Source organism: Pempheris klunzingeri, chromosome 7 (assembly GCF_042242105.1).
Source record: "Pempheris klunzingeri isolate RE-2024b chromosome 7, fPemKlu1.hap1, whole genome shotgun sequence".
In the NCBI taxonomy this organism is placed as follows: domain Eukaryota; kingdom Metazoa; phylum Chordata; class Actinopteri; order Acropomatiformes; family Pempheridae; genus Pempheris; species Pempheris klunzingeri.
Genome location: NC_092018.1, coordinates 16,701,715 through 16,715,375, shown reverse-complemented (window position 1 = coordinate 16,715,375; position 13,661 = coordinate 16,701,715). Strand labels below are relative to the sequence as shown.

Below are 13,661 nucleotides of genomic sequence, written 5' to 3'. Positions count from 1 at the left end.
CATGGAAATTAAGTGAAACCAGAGTGCTTTGGCAGAGGGATGGTCTCCCTGTACCATGTTGGCTCACTACATGCTGACACAAAGCTTGTTGTACTCAATGGATGGTAATACAAATAAAGTCAACATGTTTCTGCTGTGAGAGTTTGCTGTGGATAATGCACTAATATACTGGGGGTAATCAATTGAAATGGAAATCAGAGGAGTCAAAATGCTGTGACTGTTTATCCTGCATAAATATGTCATGATGCGTGCTGGGATTCTAAAATGTTTATGTAGGTTTGATAATCCCTGAATGAATAGTGTATAATAGAATATTCAATTTATTCTTTGTGATGAATCATTCTTTGTAATGATTTGTTGCGAATACTGTCAGCTTCTCTGACAGTTGTCTTCTGAACCCAATGGAAATACAAATGGATAACCCTACAGGTACTTACTCTAAGAGGGAGGGCGAGGGAGAAAGAAAGAGATCAAAGCAGAAAACAGTTATCTTACAAGAACAGTTTGGCCAAATACTTTTTTTTTTCCTCTGCAATACCAAAATAAAACGGTTTTATTGTCATGTCGAATACAATACATTTACAAAGACTAATGGTGCTTTGTTGCTTTTTAGCCTTTATTCAAAGTCACGGGCAAAATTCAGTTGCTGAACATTTTGTTGTCTTTTGTATTCTTTAAGTGGCTCGGCAATCGCAATCTTGCTACATTTGCATTAAAAATCTAGTTAAGGAAAGAAAGATCTCTCTCTGAAGCAGGAAATGTTTTCCTCCTCTCAGAGGAATTGCACAGGGTGCGCAGTAGCCTTTGTGAGCTGAAATTATACTGTTGATGAAAAGAGCATCATTTGAGTTGTTTAATCCTTATTGGAAAATCAGATATAATAGGGAAGAGTATCTGATGTATGTAGTCAGAAACAGGACGCTCACTTCACAGTCATAAATCATCATAAAGTATTGACTGGACAGAGATCACACAAATTGATCATACGACAGAAGAAGCATATTCAGCGGTGAGGTTAGAATATGATTTTATTTTCCTGTTTAATTGTAAAATATTCTATCTCCATCTCATGAATAACAAAGTATGGACAAAGTTGGAAAAATATACCGAGCAATCGTATTACAAATAAAATAAATGTTTTCTCAGTTTGCACAAAATACTGACTGATATTACATAGTGGGGCAGATTTTTGGGACACAGTGTAATCAAAACATACATCATCTTGCTTCCCAACCGTAATATTTGAAGTTTGCTTTCAGGAACCAGGAGAAAGTATGCTGACACCAATGTCTTTACACTCACTGTCTCAAAAAAACTTCAACTACCGACAGTGATCACACAGTCCCGTCTTGTCCCAGGCAAACAAATCCAGGCTCTCCATTTCCCAGAACTGATTTCTGGAGATGTGCTCCGAAAAGATGAAATGCGTCTGATGCAGCATAGAAAAGTACAGAGAGTTTGTCTCTGAGACGCGTGCATAAAGAGGGAGGCACCGTCTCCCTCACTCTTTTTGTTGTTCCACAGTTTCTTGTCCGCACTCTCACTAGTGTTTTCATGCACACACATATGCAAACTCGTCGCATAAACACAAATTGGGTGTGCATGCACAAACCCAAAAACACCTACAAATGTGTGCACACACACACACACATACACACACACTACCTTGAGAGGTGCAAGTGAGTATTACAAGCAAACATTTACAATGTGATAAAAATTCAAACTGCGTGGACTGTTATTGGGCAGCACTCCTGTCGGATGGTTGTGTTTCCCCCTGGGTTTGCTCTGCCAGCGTCTCATCAGCTTCAGGGGGGTCCTGCCATCCCGGGCTGCAGCAGCAAACAAAATAGGCTTTCTGAAGTTCCTCTACCATAGATTTCTCACCATCTTCTAGCTCTGCGCCCTCCTGCATCTCCCACCTGGAAAACATAGAGAGACAGAACATCAGCTGTTTTAACACCAATGAACATTTGTCACTCACAAGCTCAAGCACCTACTAAATGTGTTTTCTACAAGCTATGTTGGTGTATGAAGGTTGTGCCGACACACAAAATCAGCACACCAACAAAATGCCGCCCGTATCTCCCCTCTATTTGTGTCTCACACAGAGAAAAGAAAGGACTCCACTGCCTGCAACTTGGCCTGTGTTCACCACAAAATGAGGAGTAACCTGTTGTCTCACTTACAACCTAGACAGAAACTCACCAAGGCTCTGCAAGCCACACTTTCACTCTTTAAGTTCTCACACGGGAATCTTCTTCTCTTTCTTCTTTCATGCTGTGTGGGTCAGATACACCATGAGACTCACACTCATGTAAACACACTCTTACGGACTTGCAAGCATCCACGCACACAGATTGAGCACTCATGGGATGAGTCACAGAAGAGAAAAGATGCTTTTGGCTCTCTGTAGGACTATTTGTGTCTTCCCCTCTCTCTCTCATTCTGATGCTTACTGTGGCTAAGTCATGGTATAACAACTGTTGAACTTCATGCCAACCCTGTGTGGGTGACTCATTTTTAGCATGGAGGAAATTGCTCCTCACATCTTGTGGCTTCTCCATCTTGTTTAACCGTTTCTATGGTATGCTTCTCCATCACATTTTGTGATTCTTCTAGCTACAGAGTAGATGGAGGGCTTCAACATTAAGACATCTAAGGTCTTCACATAGTAATTCTGCCACAGTATTTCAATGCAATCTCTCAATGAGTGACTGTGGTCAATCAAATCCATATGGTGTGGTGGCCAAAGGCTGTCTTTGAGCTGCTGCATCACACTCCCTCCAAAGGAGAATTATATCAGTCTGACTGCAAATGATTGCATTTTCATTGCAATCTCTACATCTCCTTTCATCCAGCCCTCTTCTCCGATTCCTCACTGTGCCTTCAAACATTTACCATATAGTTGTGCTCTGTGCATGCGTGTGAGGTGTGTAAGGAGGAAGAGCGAGTAAAACACCAAGAACATTATGCACGTGTGTCATGCATACTAATAACCAAAATCTCAAAATGCAGAGTACTTTGATGAAGTTTCCGCCTCTGTCGAATTGTGTATCTGGACAAATCAGGCATCTTTTTCTCTCCTTCCCAACCACTGTCAGTGTAGCAATTACCGTCCGTACGGGGAGGATCTCTTTATGTAAATATGCAGCTTTGACAGAGAGGTTTCCTCTCATGTGACTGCAGTCTCCCTCCACATACAACTTTGGTCACCAGTTTCTCTGTTTTTCTGGGTAATTTCTGTGTCAGCCTGGATCCCTCCCTTTACATCCATCACAGAGTGAGTGGACTGTCTCGCAAACATGACAGAACAAAGGGAGAAGTAGTTAAGTCTGCCTTTGATGGCTGCCATAGACCCTGTTGGAAAAAATGCAGATGACTACTGGGGGCAGACAAATTGCCCCTATATTATTTTTTCACTGACATAAAATCAAAATCAGTTCCACTAAATAACCATTATGAGACACAAACACTCACACAAACAAAACAATACAAATGTCACACAGTGTGCAAAAACAAGAGCAGGAAGAGAGTGAGGGAGAAGAGAAAGCTGGAGGAATGGAGCCAACAAAAAAGGAGGGAGCAAGAGAGGAAGGAAGACAGGAAGGTACGCTAAAGGTTTTTCAATGTTTAATTTTCAAATAGGATTAAGCAGAATGACATTTAGCTGAAGGTTACAGGCTCAGCATTGTCTTAGCTGATATTGATATGCAGGAGGCGCCCTGCTTGTCACCGGGACAAACACCGTTGATGAATGAGAAGCCTTTCCCCAGGAAGGTGTTAAGTGCAAATTTGAAATGAGAGAGAGGTAGAGAGAGAGAGAAAAAAAGACGGAGCACACACAGACAGAGATTGAATTACAACGATAGTTGCCATGTAGACTGTCACTAGATAATGTTGGCAAAAGTGTAAATTGTTCCGCAAAGTATGGGTTGCATATTCGTTGAGATTGGTTGATCTCATGCTGAAAATGAGCCGAAGAAATACACAAGGTGCTTTGCTGTGTGTAACTAATTTCAACAACTACAAATCAACAATGCCTCTTAGAAATGCATAAGTAGGCTAAAGTTGACAATAACTTCACTGTATCCTCATTTCGGCAAGTTTTCCCCTGGAATTTACATCTTAATAAGGGGAGTCTTACCCTTTAATTCTTACGGGCTCTGCTCATTTCTCATGCATTAATACTGGAGCTGCTGACTTGGCTCTTCCTCTGAATACAGAATAGGACACACATATTAAGACTCATATATTTACAGGATTGATGCCACGGGAGATTGTCTCAGAGTGAGATAAAAAGGCTAGCTCAGATGTATTTCAATGTGAACATCAAATGTAAGCTGTCCTAATCATGGGACGATGCAGGCACAAGACAGAGAGCATCTATCCTGATTTTCAGCTGATAATGAGTAGTGATGTTTGACAAATTAAGAGCATAAGCCATGCTCAGAGATCATCCGGCAATCAACTTACTCACTAAATCTTACTCAAAACACGCCACGGATGAAACTTTGATGTTCGACTACAGCAGCTCCAGCAGACAGAGAGTTACAAAAAAGGAGATGTGAACTGCGATGGAGAAAATATATCGACAGAGAGGGGAGAAAATAAAAAAGACAGAAATGAAAGAAAGAAAGAAGGAAAGAAAGAACAGCAACAATATAAAACAGCAAGAGGTCCAAGTATAGACTATAAAAGATAGTGAGTGAGCAGAAAGACAAAGTGCTTGAAAGATCATGAGAGACAAAGAGACTGCGGGCAGTGGTTTGCGCTGCAGCTGTCAGTGGGCTGAGTGGTTTCTCTCAGAGTGTTGGGTGTTTGTGCTGCGCTGGGTGCCCTGCCTGCTCTGCCACTGGGACCGCTGTTTGTTTAAAAGGCTCGCCTGTCAAACAGAGAGCGCCACCGACAGCCAGACACTCGGCTAAATGACTCTGACAGCAGCCCTAATCAGAGGCTTTGCACATTGCCGCAGGGCCTGGAGGATCCATCATAACCCAAGCCTAAATATTTAAAGTGCTAAACTTTCCAAAGGTCAGGCCTTTCCATGCATGCCAGGGCGACATGTGTCAGAGAAGTAGGAAGAGAGGGACTGAACAAGAAAGAGATGGAGAGAGAAAGACAGAGAGAGACTATGAAATGTCCTCTATCATTTTCACCCTTGTGAGAACCACTTCCAGTTTTAGACCTTCAGAGTCGGGTTACTTTTAGTGAACGGATGTCACTCTGACCGGTCGTCATTTCTTCAACCATCTCATTTGGGGTTAGAACGTTGGCTTAAAAGCGGAAGATGAATTGTCAAAATAAACCCATATCAGAAAATGTGTTTGCACCTGACAAGCGAGTCCCTCACTAACTGAGACGCTCAGATTCATCCTTTGTCTCTGAAAAAAAGAGATGAGCATTAATGGATCAAAACCTGTAAGTTATAAAAAAAAAAAAAGCTATTTCTTCTAGACAGCACTGAGTGAGTAGTCTTCCCAGAGACTCACCAGTGATGGATGAACTTTTTCAACCTGACCAGAATAAATTTGAGCTGCTACTTCTTGCTGCTGTCAGAGTTCACAGTTTAAGGTTAGGTGATGAGTAAAAATGAGGTCAGTGGATGAATGTAGTTGGTGGAAGGCTGCGCATACTGTAAATGGATGTGTACAGCATGTCTTTATATGTCTCCTTCAAGCCGCATGTAGCGTCCACGCTTGGCCTTTGGTGTTGGTGTTCCACAAACAGCAATGCAGTGCACGCAGGTGTCTGAGAAGCAGTGTGCATGGGAATACATCATTACAGGAGAGAACGCGGAGTACTTCTTGAGTTGATAGAAAACATTTGGGGTTTTTGTTCATGACCTGTCAGTTTTAAATGAAGCAGATTTGTTGTTCAGCAAGCAAAGTCACAGCTTGTGATAAAAAAGCTGTCCAAGTTTGATCTCAACTTACAAAAAAAATTTTAAATTCATGGTGAGTAAAGGGAGACAGACAGCAGTTATATGAGAAACCTAAGGAAAATGTGAAGCTGTATGAAAAAGGAAACAACAAAGATAGTTGGGAATGGGCATTGTACATTAGAATCTAGTTTAGTTGGGGTAACTGACAAGTTCACAATACAGGGCCGGGGGGTCATCTCTTTGACTCGGTTTCCATTGAGAAGCAAACATCCAATTCAATTTAGATATGTGCCTGTGCTAGGCTATGAGCCGGAGGGAGATTGTAACTGACAGCCATTGGACAGCCGGCTGGATTTGAATATTGACGAGACAGAGACTTGACAGAAGGGATTATGCTCTACCTTCTGACTTACTAGCCGCTACACTGATCCATTCTATTGTCAGATCAACTCAGTGTCAGGTCTACAGTATGTCCGTGTGGTGCGGTGATGCCACTCAGTATTAGAACCTACCTGAGAGCCATCTCAATCCAAACTGATGTCCACTCAAAAGCTACAAGAAACACACTAATTCAAAGAGGACAAAAATATGCAATATCAAAGCAATATCAAAGGCTGCATTACTCTATAGCTGCTGCATTCAATAAAGACAAATGCAAATACACACACGCAATGTTGTATCAAAAACTGGAGAGGACAACAAAATTAGCTTTGCTAATGTGATCCTTGAACCTCTCTAACTTGTCTAACTCAAAACCAGCATTTCACAAAGGCTGATTCTTTGGAGTACTTTCTGATCTTGTGATGACATTTTGACTTCTTACATAAAAAATGACAATAACACACACATGAAGAGGCATAGACGCACACACGTGCATGCACCGACATCTGCATTGTCCGATATAACTGTCACCGCGTCTGCTCAGTTCACTTTGGAGTCTTGTTGTGTCACATTGAACTTTTGTTATGCTTGCGTGTGCACGTGACTGAGTGGGTCAAATCCACAGTCTCATCCATGTCCAACCAGCCTCGTCTCCCACCCAGCACGCACCCGCCCATCTCAAGGGCCGTAGAGAGCAGGCGAGTCAGAGAACGCCTGATCAAAGGGCCTCGGACAGATCTGTGAAGGCCCTTTGAAAGGACATCCACAGTTACACAAGTTGACATGCTTGTACGTGCTTTGGACCAGGCACACACCAAGGCTCAGAGGCATGAGCGCGCACACACACACACACACACACACACACATACACCCACACAAGGTGCATGCACAGAGGGACACGCAAACACAAAACTTCAAACACACTATGGTTTTAAACTCCAAATCCAAGCAATGATAAGTCCAGCACATCAGACAGCACAAAGGGCCTTTTCCTCAAATACACCACATACACACACAGATGCAAACACACACTCTTCAAATGCTGAGGAGTGCAAAGACAGGGGGATGTTGTAGGACAGGAGACTGAATATCTATATACCTGTGCCTTTTTATATCATATGAGTGCTATATGAGTGTACTTTACGTACTTTTCAATATCCTGTAGATTTGGCTGATGTGATGTCAGTAAAGTGCTTCCCTCATTTGGGTAATGTGGACTTGTAACTTTGTGTTCTTGGAGACAGCTCAGCATACACAGTAGTGCTACACAGGAGCAATCTCCAGAAACTAAAGCGTGCTAGAAACTTGTGGGTGCAGGAGTTTTTCAGATATATATATGAAATACATATTTTACGACTTCATTGTTCACAACAGCATTTTGACAGCTCCTGTTTGGCACCCACAGTGCTGAATTCAAAATCAGTGTAGGCTAATGCTAACGTTAGCTGATATTACCCACATACTTATATTGTGATCACCCCTAAATGTGATGCAAAATAGATAATGACTGCGTCTCTGTTGTTTTGTCCTTGAAGACTGTTGCACAGTTCACAAGGGTGGCAACTTAAGACCTTGAGCAAAACTTCTTTCAGTCCTTTAAGATTTTAAAAATCTGAAAAGGGGATTGTTGGCAGCACACCTGCAGAGATTTTTTCCCAGTTAAAATGAGGGTCAGCATTTTAGTTTTCTTTTTTCTTTGCAAGTTTGATTTTAAACACAAATGCATCCATCATAGGAAAGTGACAATTATGCTAGCTGCTTTGCTGCTGGGTTTTGCCTCCACCATTCAGGAGCATGTTTTGTGCAGTGCTGGTGATGATGGTGGTGATGGGAAGGTGACAGACACTTCTACATCTGTTACCGATGTATAGAAATGAACGAAATATTTATTTAGCAAAATAACTCTTAGTTAGGGTTGTGTTGTTTTGAGGAATGTGATTTTGTATTCACATCATGTGACCACATATTTCAAATCCCTCTGCATGGCTGTTTCTCACTCCTCACTATTCTCTCCAGTCATCCAGGGGAAAGTTTGTGTAAATTTGCAGTGGCTTAATTACTGAATAATTTAGACCATGCTCCAAATTAATGTAGACATTTCCATATTAATGTGTTTGCCTACCGGTTCCACATTTATTTGTACTGTGGACAGGAGGGTAGCAATTATCACAGCATATCATAGCTGTTGTGCCGGTATTTCAGACATCATTAGGCTGCTTGTCCACCACAGTGTGACTGTGAGCACTAGTCTATTGGACACCATTTGGTACATTCCTCAAATAGGCTCGCTGTGGGTAAGATCTATCAAATCTTGCTCTGGGGAGAAAGGGGTGAGGGGCCTTGTTTGTGTTTGACAAGGTGAGGTCCAATTTAGAATCCTTGCTGTGTGTGAATGTATTATTACATGCAGACAACAGCAAATAACCAAACACCTGCCAAGTCTACACAGCTAGGATCGGCTGGTCAGTGCAGCGCAGTTGCTGACTGTTCCACACAGACACTGAGTTCTGCACATGTCCCAAGAGGTTGACAGCTCTCTGCTCCTCTTATTTCCCTCTCTTCACCCTCCCTTTCCCCCACCTTCCCTCACCTTTCTTTTCTTCCTTCTCAGTCTCCTGACTGTTTGGCTCTTGTTAGGAGCTTGGCTGTGCAAGCTGGCACCTTTCACTGAAACAGCACCCAAGAGGAGGTTGTGACACGCAGAAATGCGAGCATGTGTCTGTGCCTATGTGTATGTGTGTCTGACCTTTCTCACTTGAGCTACTGTAAATCATTACAGCAAGGCCCTTCGTTAAGGAAGCCAACCACCTTGGCACCTTTCAGCCGTGTCCTGTGCATGCCTGACGACTGTCTGACATCGCCTCTCAAACTTGCACCACATGGGGCAAAACAATGATGTCCAGAAGGAACCAAAAGGTGACCCCAAATAAATCTGAACCCTTTTGTTCCATCGGATTAGCAATCATGTATTTACATGTTGCATTTCTGATTTTGCACTCAGGTTTTTTGACGGGAGTAAAATGATACCCCTGAAAACCAATGCATGTTTATCTAAACATGACAGCCTACTCTTGTCTATCCCATATGTCTCATGACCACCCTCTTCCTCCTTCCATCACCTTCCCCTTGTATGTTACTGCAGTAACGAGGGGAGGCTAAGTTAGTTGGGCAGTCAGTAAGTCAGTCATTCAACCTGGCAGGCAAGTAGGCAGGTACCTGTTAACGGCTCCAGTGTGCCTGCAGGTCTCTGGGATCAAAGATCTCAGCTGAGGCAACCTGTCTTCCCCCATGAGCCACAGAGAGAGAGAGGGACAGGGGGAGAGAGAAAGGGGGGAGAGATATAGATTTGTGGCAGGAAGAGGATAGAGAAAAGAGGAGAAGGAAAGAAGACCCTTACTTTGGATGATGATAAACACTCAATGGCAAAATATACACACAAATAAATGTGCACTTAATGTAAAAAGCTAAGGAGATACTAAGGAAGCCTCAGCACAAACCCTAATAGGCGCTAACAGAACACACCAAAAGTTATGGACTGTGTTTTGTGCATCAATGCACCTGCAGCTCCTGAATCTTTATGGGATGCTCTAGTCACAGCTGTTTCCTTGATTACTCTCCAGCTTCTGATAATGTTTCCACTCTATTTAAGGAGGTGCCTCCACTCACTCCCCCGTCAGTTCATCAAGTTTTCCTTGACAATCTCACCGTGACTTGAATAATCGGAGAATCGGAAAGCTTTGTCTACCCTAAGTCCAACATCCACCTGCCTCCAGCCCAAGATTACTTGATGCCTTCATCAGCCTTCCTTTGCAATCCACTTCTTCAGCTCACCAGTTCAACCTCCTCTGCCACCACATGATCTGCAGCCCCCCCAACTTCCTTGAAAGAATAATCATTAAAGCCTTCCGCAACATGCCATCTCCCTCTGTGTTTTGTGTCGGCATTTGGGTCTATTCCTTTAAACCTTGTCACCAAATGCATAAAATATCACCCATGAATTAATAAACAAAGATGATTCAGATAAACAGTCAGTAGCTTCTGATTTTGCCCTCCTCACACACACACACAAGCTCAAACACTGAGAACAAGCATTCATTCATGTAATCTCCCCACTGAACAGCATACAGAGGGGAAAAAAGATTTCACCTCAGTGTGCTACTAGGAAATAGCCTATTACTTATTCAGTACTTTCTCTTTGCCATTTGTGCATATATAAACTGTGAAATCTACTAAGGAGCGCTGAGGGTTCAGAAACTGCAACTTGCTCTCAGACAAAGGCCTCGCTCTCAGACATTGATCTGGCAAAACTTCTATTCAAACCCAGCTATATATCATTTCCACAGCCACTATGAATAAATTGCATATTTCAGCATATTCTTCTTTTTTATGGATTATGTAGTGGCTTAGTTGGGTAAGTTGCTAGTATGGTTGAATTCACAGTGAGGCATCCCAAAGGAGAACAAGCAGATATGTTGGAGAAAAACTTACTTACTGGAACTCACCCATGAAATCAAGAGCACGTCAAGGCTAATTCAAAAGACAAATAAAATAAGAATAAAAAATGTCATGGCTATGACACTACAGTCGTGTTTTGGGGATATGAAGTAATTGTAAGAAAAAAATGTTGAATTCAACACATCACTACACATCATTTGCGGTATTGACTGTCAGTGCAGTGCATCAAAGTGTTATGTATTCACAGGTAAACTATCTGACCTTACACATTTAATCCATGCATGCTGTAATGGAACTGCATAGAAATGCTGAGATGAATCCTTTCGATTTGGTTGCTTTAGGGACAGGAGTATAGCATGCTATTATTGAGGGGTTTTTTATACAGTTACTTTATGTAACTCCCTCCATCTTCATCATTGTAGATGCTGAAAACTTTCCCTATTAGCTGGTGCTGAGGCAGTGGACATCCACGCAAAAGATCATGGTAACTGCCATAGATTCAGTTACCATTGATGTGTTAGTGGACTTTCTCTTCCTATACCCTGTACCTAAATCACTGGTTGTGGTTTTAAAAAAATGGTTCTGACATCATCCAGTACAACACTTTTATTATAATAATTAGATGGATTAAAACTCCCTGTCAATAGTTGCACAGTGTGGGGAAATTAGAGCGCCTAACTGATACCAGTTGGTGTGGAAATCCCCAATGCTGTAAATACAGCAGTGTTCAGGCGCCTCTCATAATGATGTTATTAGCAATGGACTCCCATGGTTTTGCTGGGCCTGCAATGAACTGATTAGTCCATGCAGACATTGATCTCACCTTGTTATATGTGAGTGTGTGTGTGTGTGTGTGTGTGTGTGTGTACTTGTACAGCTATCATTATGAGAACCCTGGGAGTGAGGACACTTTTGCAAACCCTAACCCTCACTTCAAGGGGTTGCTTGAGGGTTCAGACTTGGTTTTAAGGTTAGGTTAGAATTAGGTTTAGATCAAGGTAAGGGTAAGGGTTGGGGCATTTAGTAGTGATGGTTACGTCTAGGGGCTGAGGAATGTCCTTACGAGTGTAGAAGTACAAGGTTGTGTGTGTGTGTGTGTGTGTGTGTGTGTGTGTGTGTGTGTGTCCGTCTCTGGGGGTGCTCTATTATTGTGTATCAGATCAGGGCCTTATTCTCTTACCATTTCAAACAGGTCATTTTCTACCATGCTAATGGCAGTTTTTAGGGGGTTAAGGAGATAAATAAATCCTTGCAGTCACCTCATTTAAAATCAAATGCCACTTAATTATAGCTGTATGTGTTTTCAAACACTTTGCATAATTTATTGTTCTGCTCCATCCTAATCTCCAGATCCTTATCGCTCATGCTCTATTTTACCCCCTCTGTCCTTATAATAAAATTATAATGCTCCCTCTCTCAGTTTTTCTTTTTCTTTCTTGCTGCCAACAGCAGTGGGAAAGAGATAAGGAAGGCGATGAAAGACGTTTTTTTAAGCTGTGCCTCACCTTGTAGGTATTTGATGCTGTAAAGGTCTATTGTCAACTCAGGAGAGCATACAAGCACACAGTCACACACATACACACAGCCCTCTGGCAGTGTTGCATTTCTTACAACCAAAATGAAAACATTGTCATATTCTAAAGAGTACTGTCTATTATAAAGACTGAGGCAACATCATCATTCATGATTCATGAAACACACGTATCACGAAAAAAACAAGCAATGCAAGCACAACATGCTGACTACATTTTTTAACCTTTATCCATATGATGTCAAGTGTTTTGCATTCATGCTGTACAGGCTCATGTTTTCATTTCTTTGTAGCATTAATGTGCCTGAAAGAACTAGGCACACTGATGACATTAATGTACCAGTGTGATGTAGGTCTTAAATGGAGGTGAGGGGCACTAATATGCTACTTTACTGGCTGAGGCTGCCATCATCAACATTAAATGTCAAATCACATCAGTCATGTTCTCTCATTTTGAGAGATAAGGGTTAAAAAGTTGTCATTCTGCTCCCCGTGACCTTGCCCACAACATTAAATCAATGGGAAGTTAAGAAGGTGAGACAGAGGCAGAAAAATGCGTTAATTGATGGATTTAATTTTGAATAATAAATCCGATTCATGTTATTCACCATGACAACCAGTGTAGTGACAATTCAGCACAAGAAAACAAACAAACTTGACATCCATTACAAAGTAAGAATATACAATTTATACAGTTAGTTGTGGTAGAGTATGCATCTCACTATACATTCATCAATTGTATCACTTTGCATTCATGGAGAATAGAGTACTGTATAGCTGCAGCTGTTGAAGGGGGTGCTACACTAATTGTCTGGCCGCACACTGGATCAGAAGATAGATTTAATCCTTATAATCAGTGGATTTTGATTCACGAGCATTTAAATCATACAACTAAATACAACAAGTAAAGACACAGTTTAAATAAGCAAACAGAGGGAACATTTGAAACTGTATCATTTTCTGAAACGACTGATTAAAAAAAGCAAATAAAGGCGCCAACTGTTATTCATTCGAAAGCAGTGGTTACGCTGGTGGCAGCTGATCTTATTATTTCTGAACTTAAAATACACAAAACAGAACAAATAGGCCTAATTCAATGGGAAAGTGCCGTACTTTAGTCACCTTGGGAAAAGAAATGCCTTTCATATAAGCGTACCAAACAAGATGTGTGTGTGGTTTTCTGTTCCATAGACTCAGTAACAGTAGCTGTTGTAGCGTTACCATAACTAGCTAATGGATGGAAGGAGCATGCAGTTGTGCATTCTCTCTACGGGCCCTTCGTTCAGGGCCAGTCGATGGAGAGGACAGGCTGGGCTTAGTATATCACATAGATCCCATGGATGAACAGACCAGCAGACAGATACAAGTCAATAGGAAGGTGCTGCTTTTGAATATTCAGTCTAGAGTTCACTG

At 41.8% G+C, this 13,661-nt stretch overlaps 1 protein-coding gene across 1 annotated transcript in view; it reads right to left on the bottom strand.

Annotated features, from left to right (window-relative positions):
* Positions 1-1,078: 1,078 nt before the first annotated feature.
* kiaa0825 (KIAA0825 ortholog) overlaps positions 1,079-13,661 on the bottom strand; it is a 111,921-nt gene continuing 99,338 nt past the window's right edge. The window contains exon 23 of the mRNA XM_070834124.1: positions 1,079-1,919. Coding sequence (XP_070690225.1) covers positions 1,736-1,919 — 184 coding nt within the window. The 3' untranslated portion in view covers positions 1,079-1,735. The remainder of the gene's footprint in view (positions 1,920-13,661) is intronic.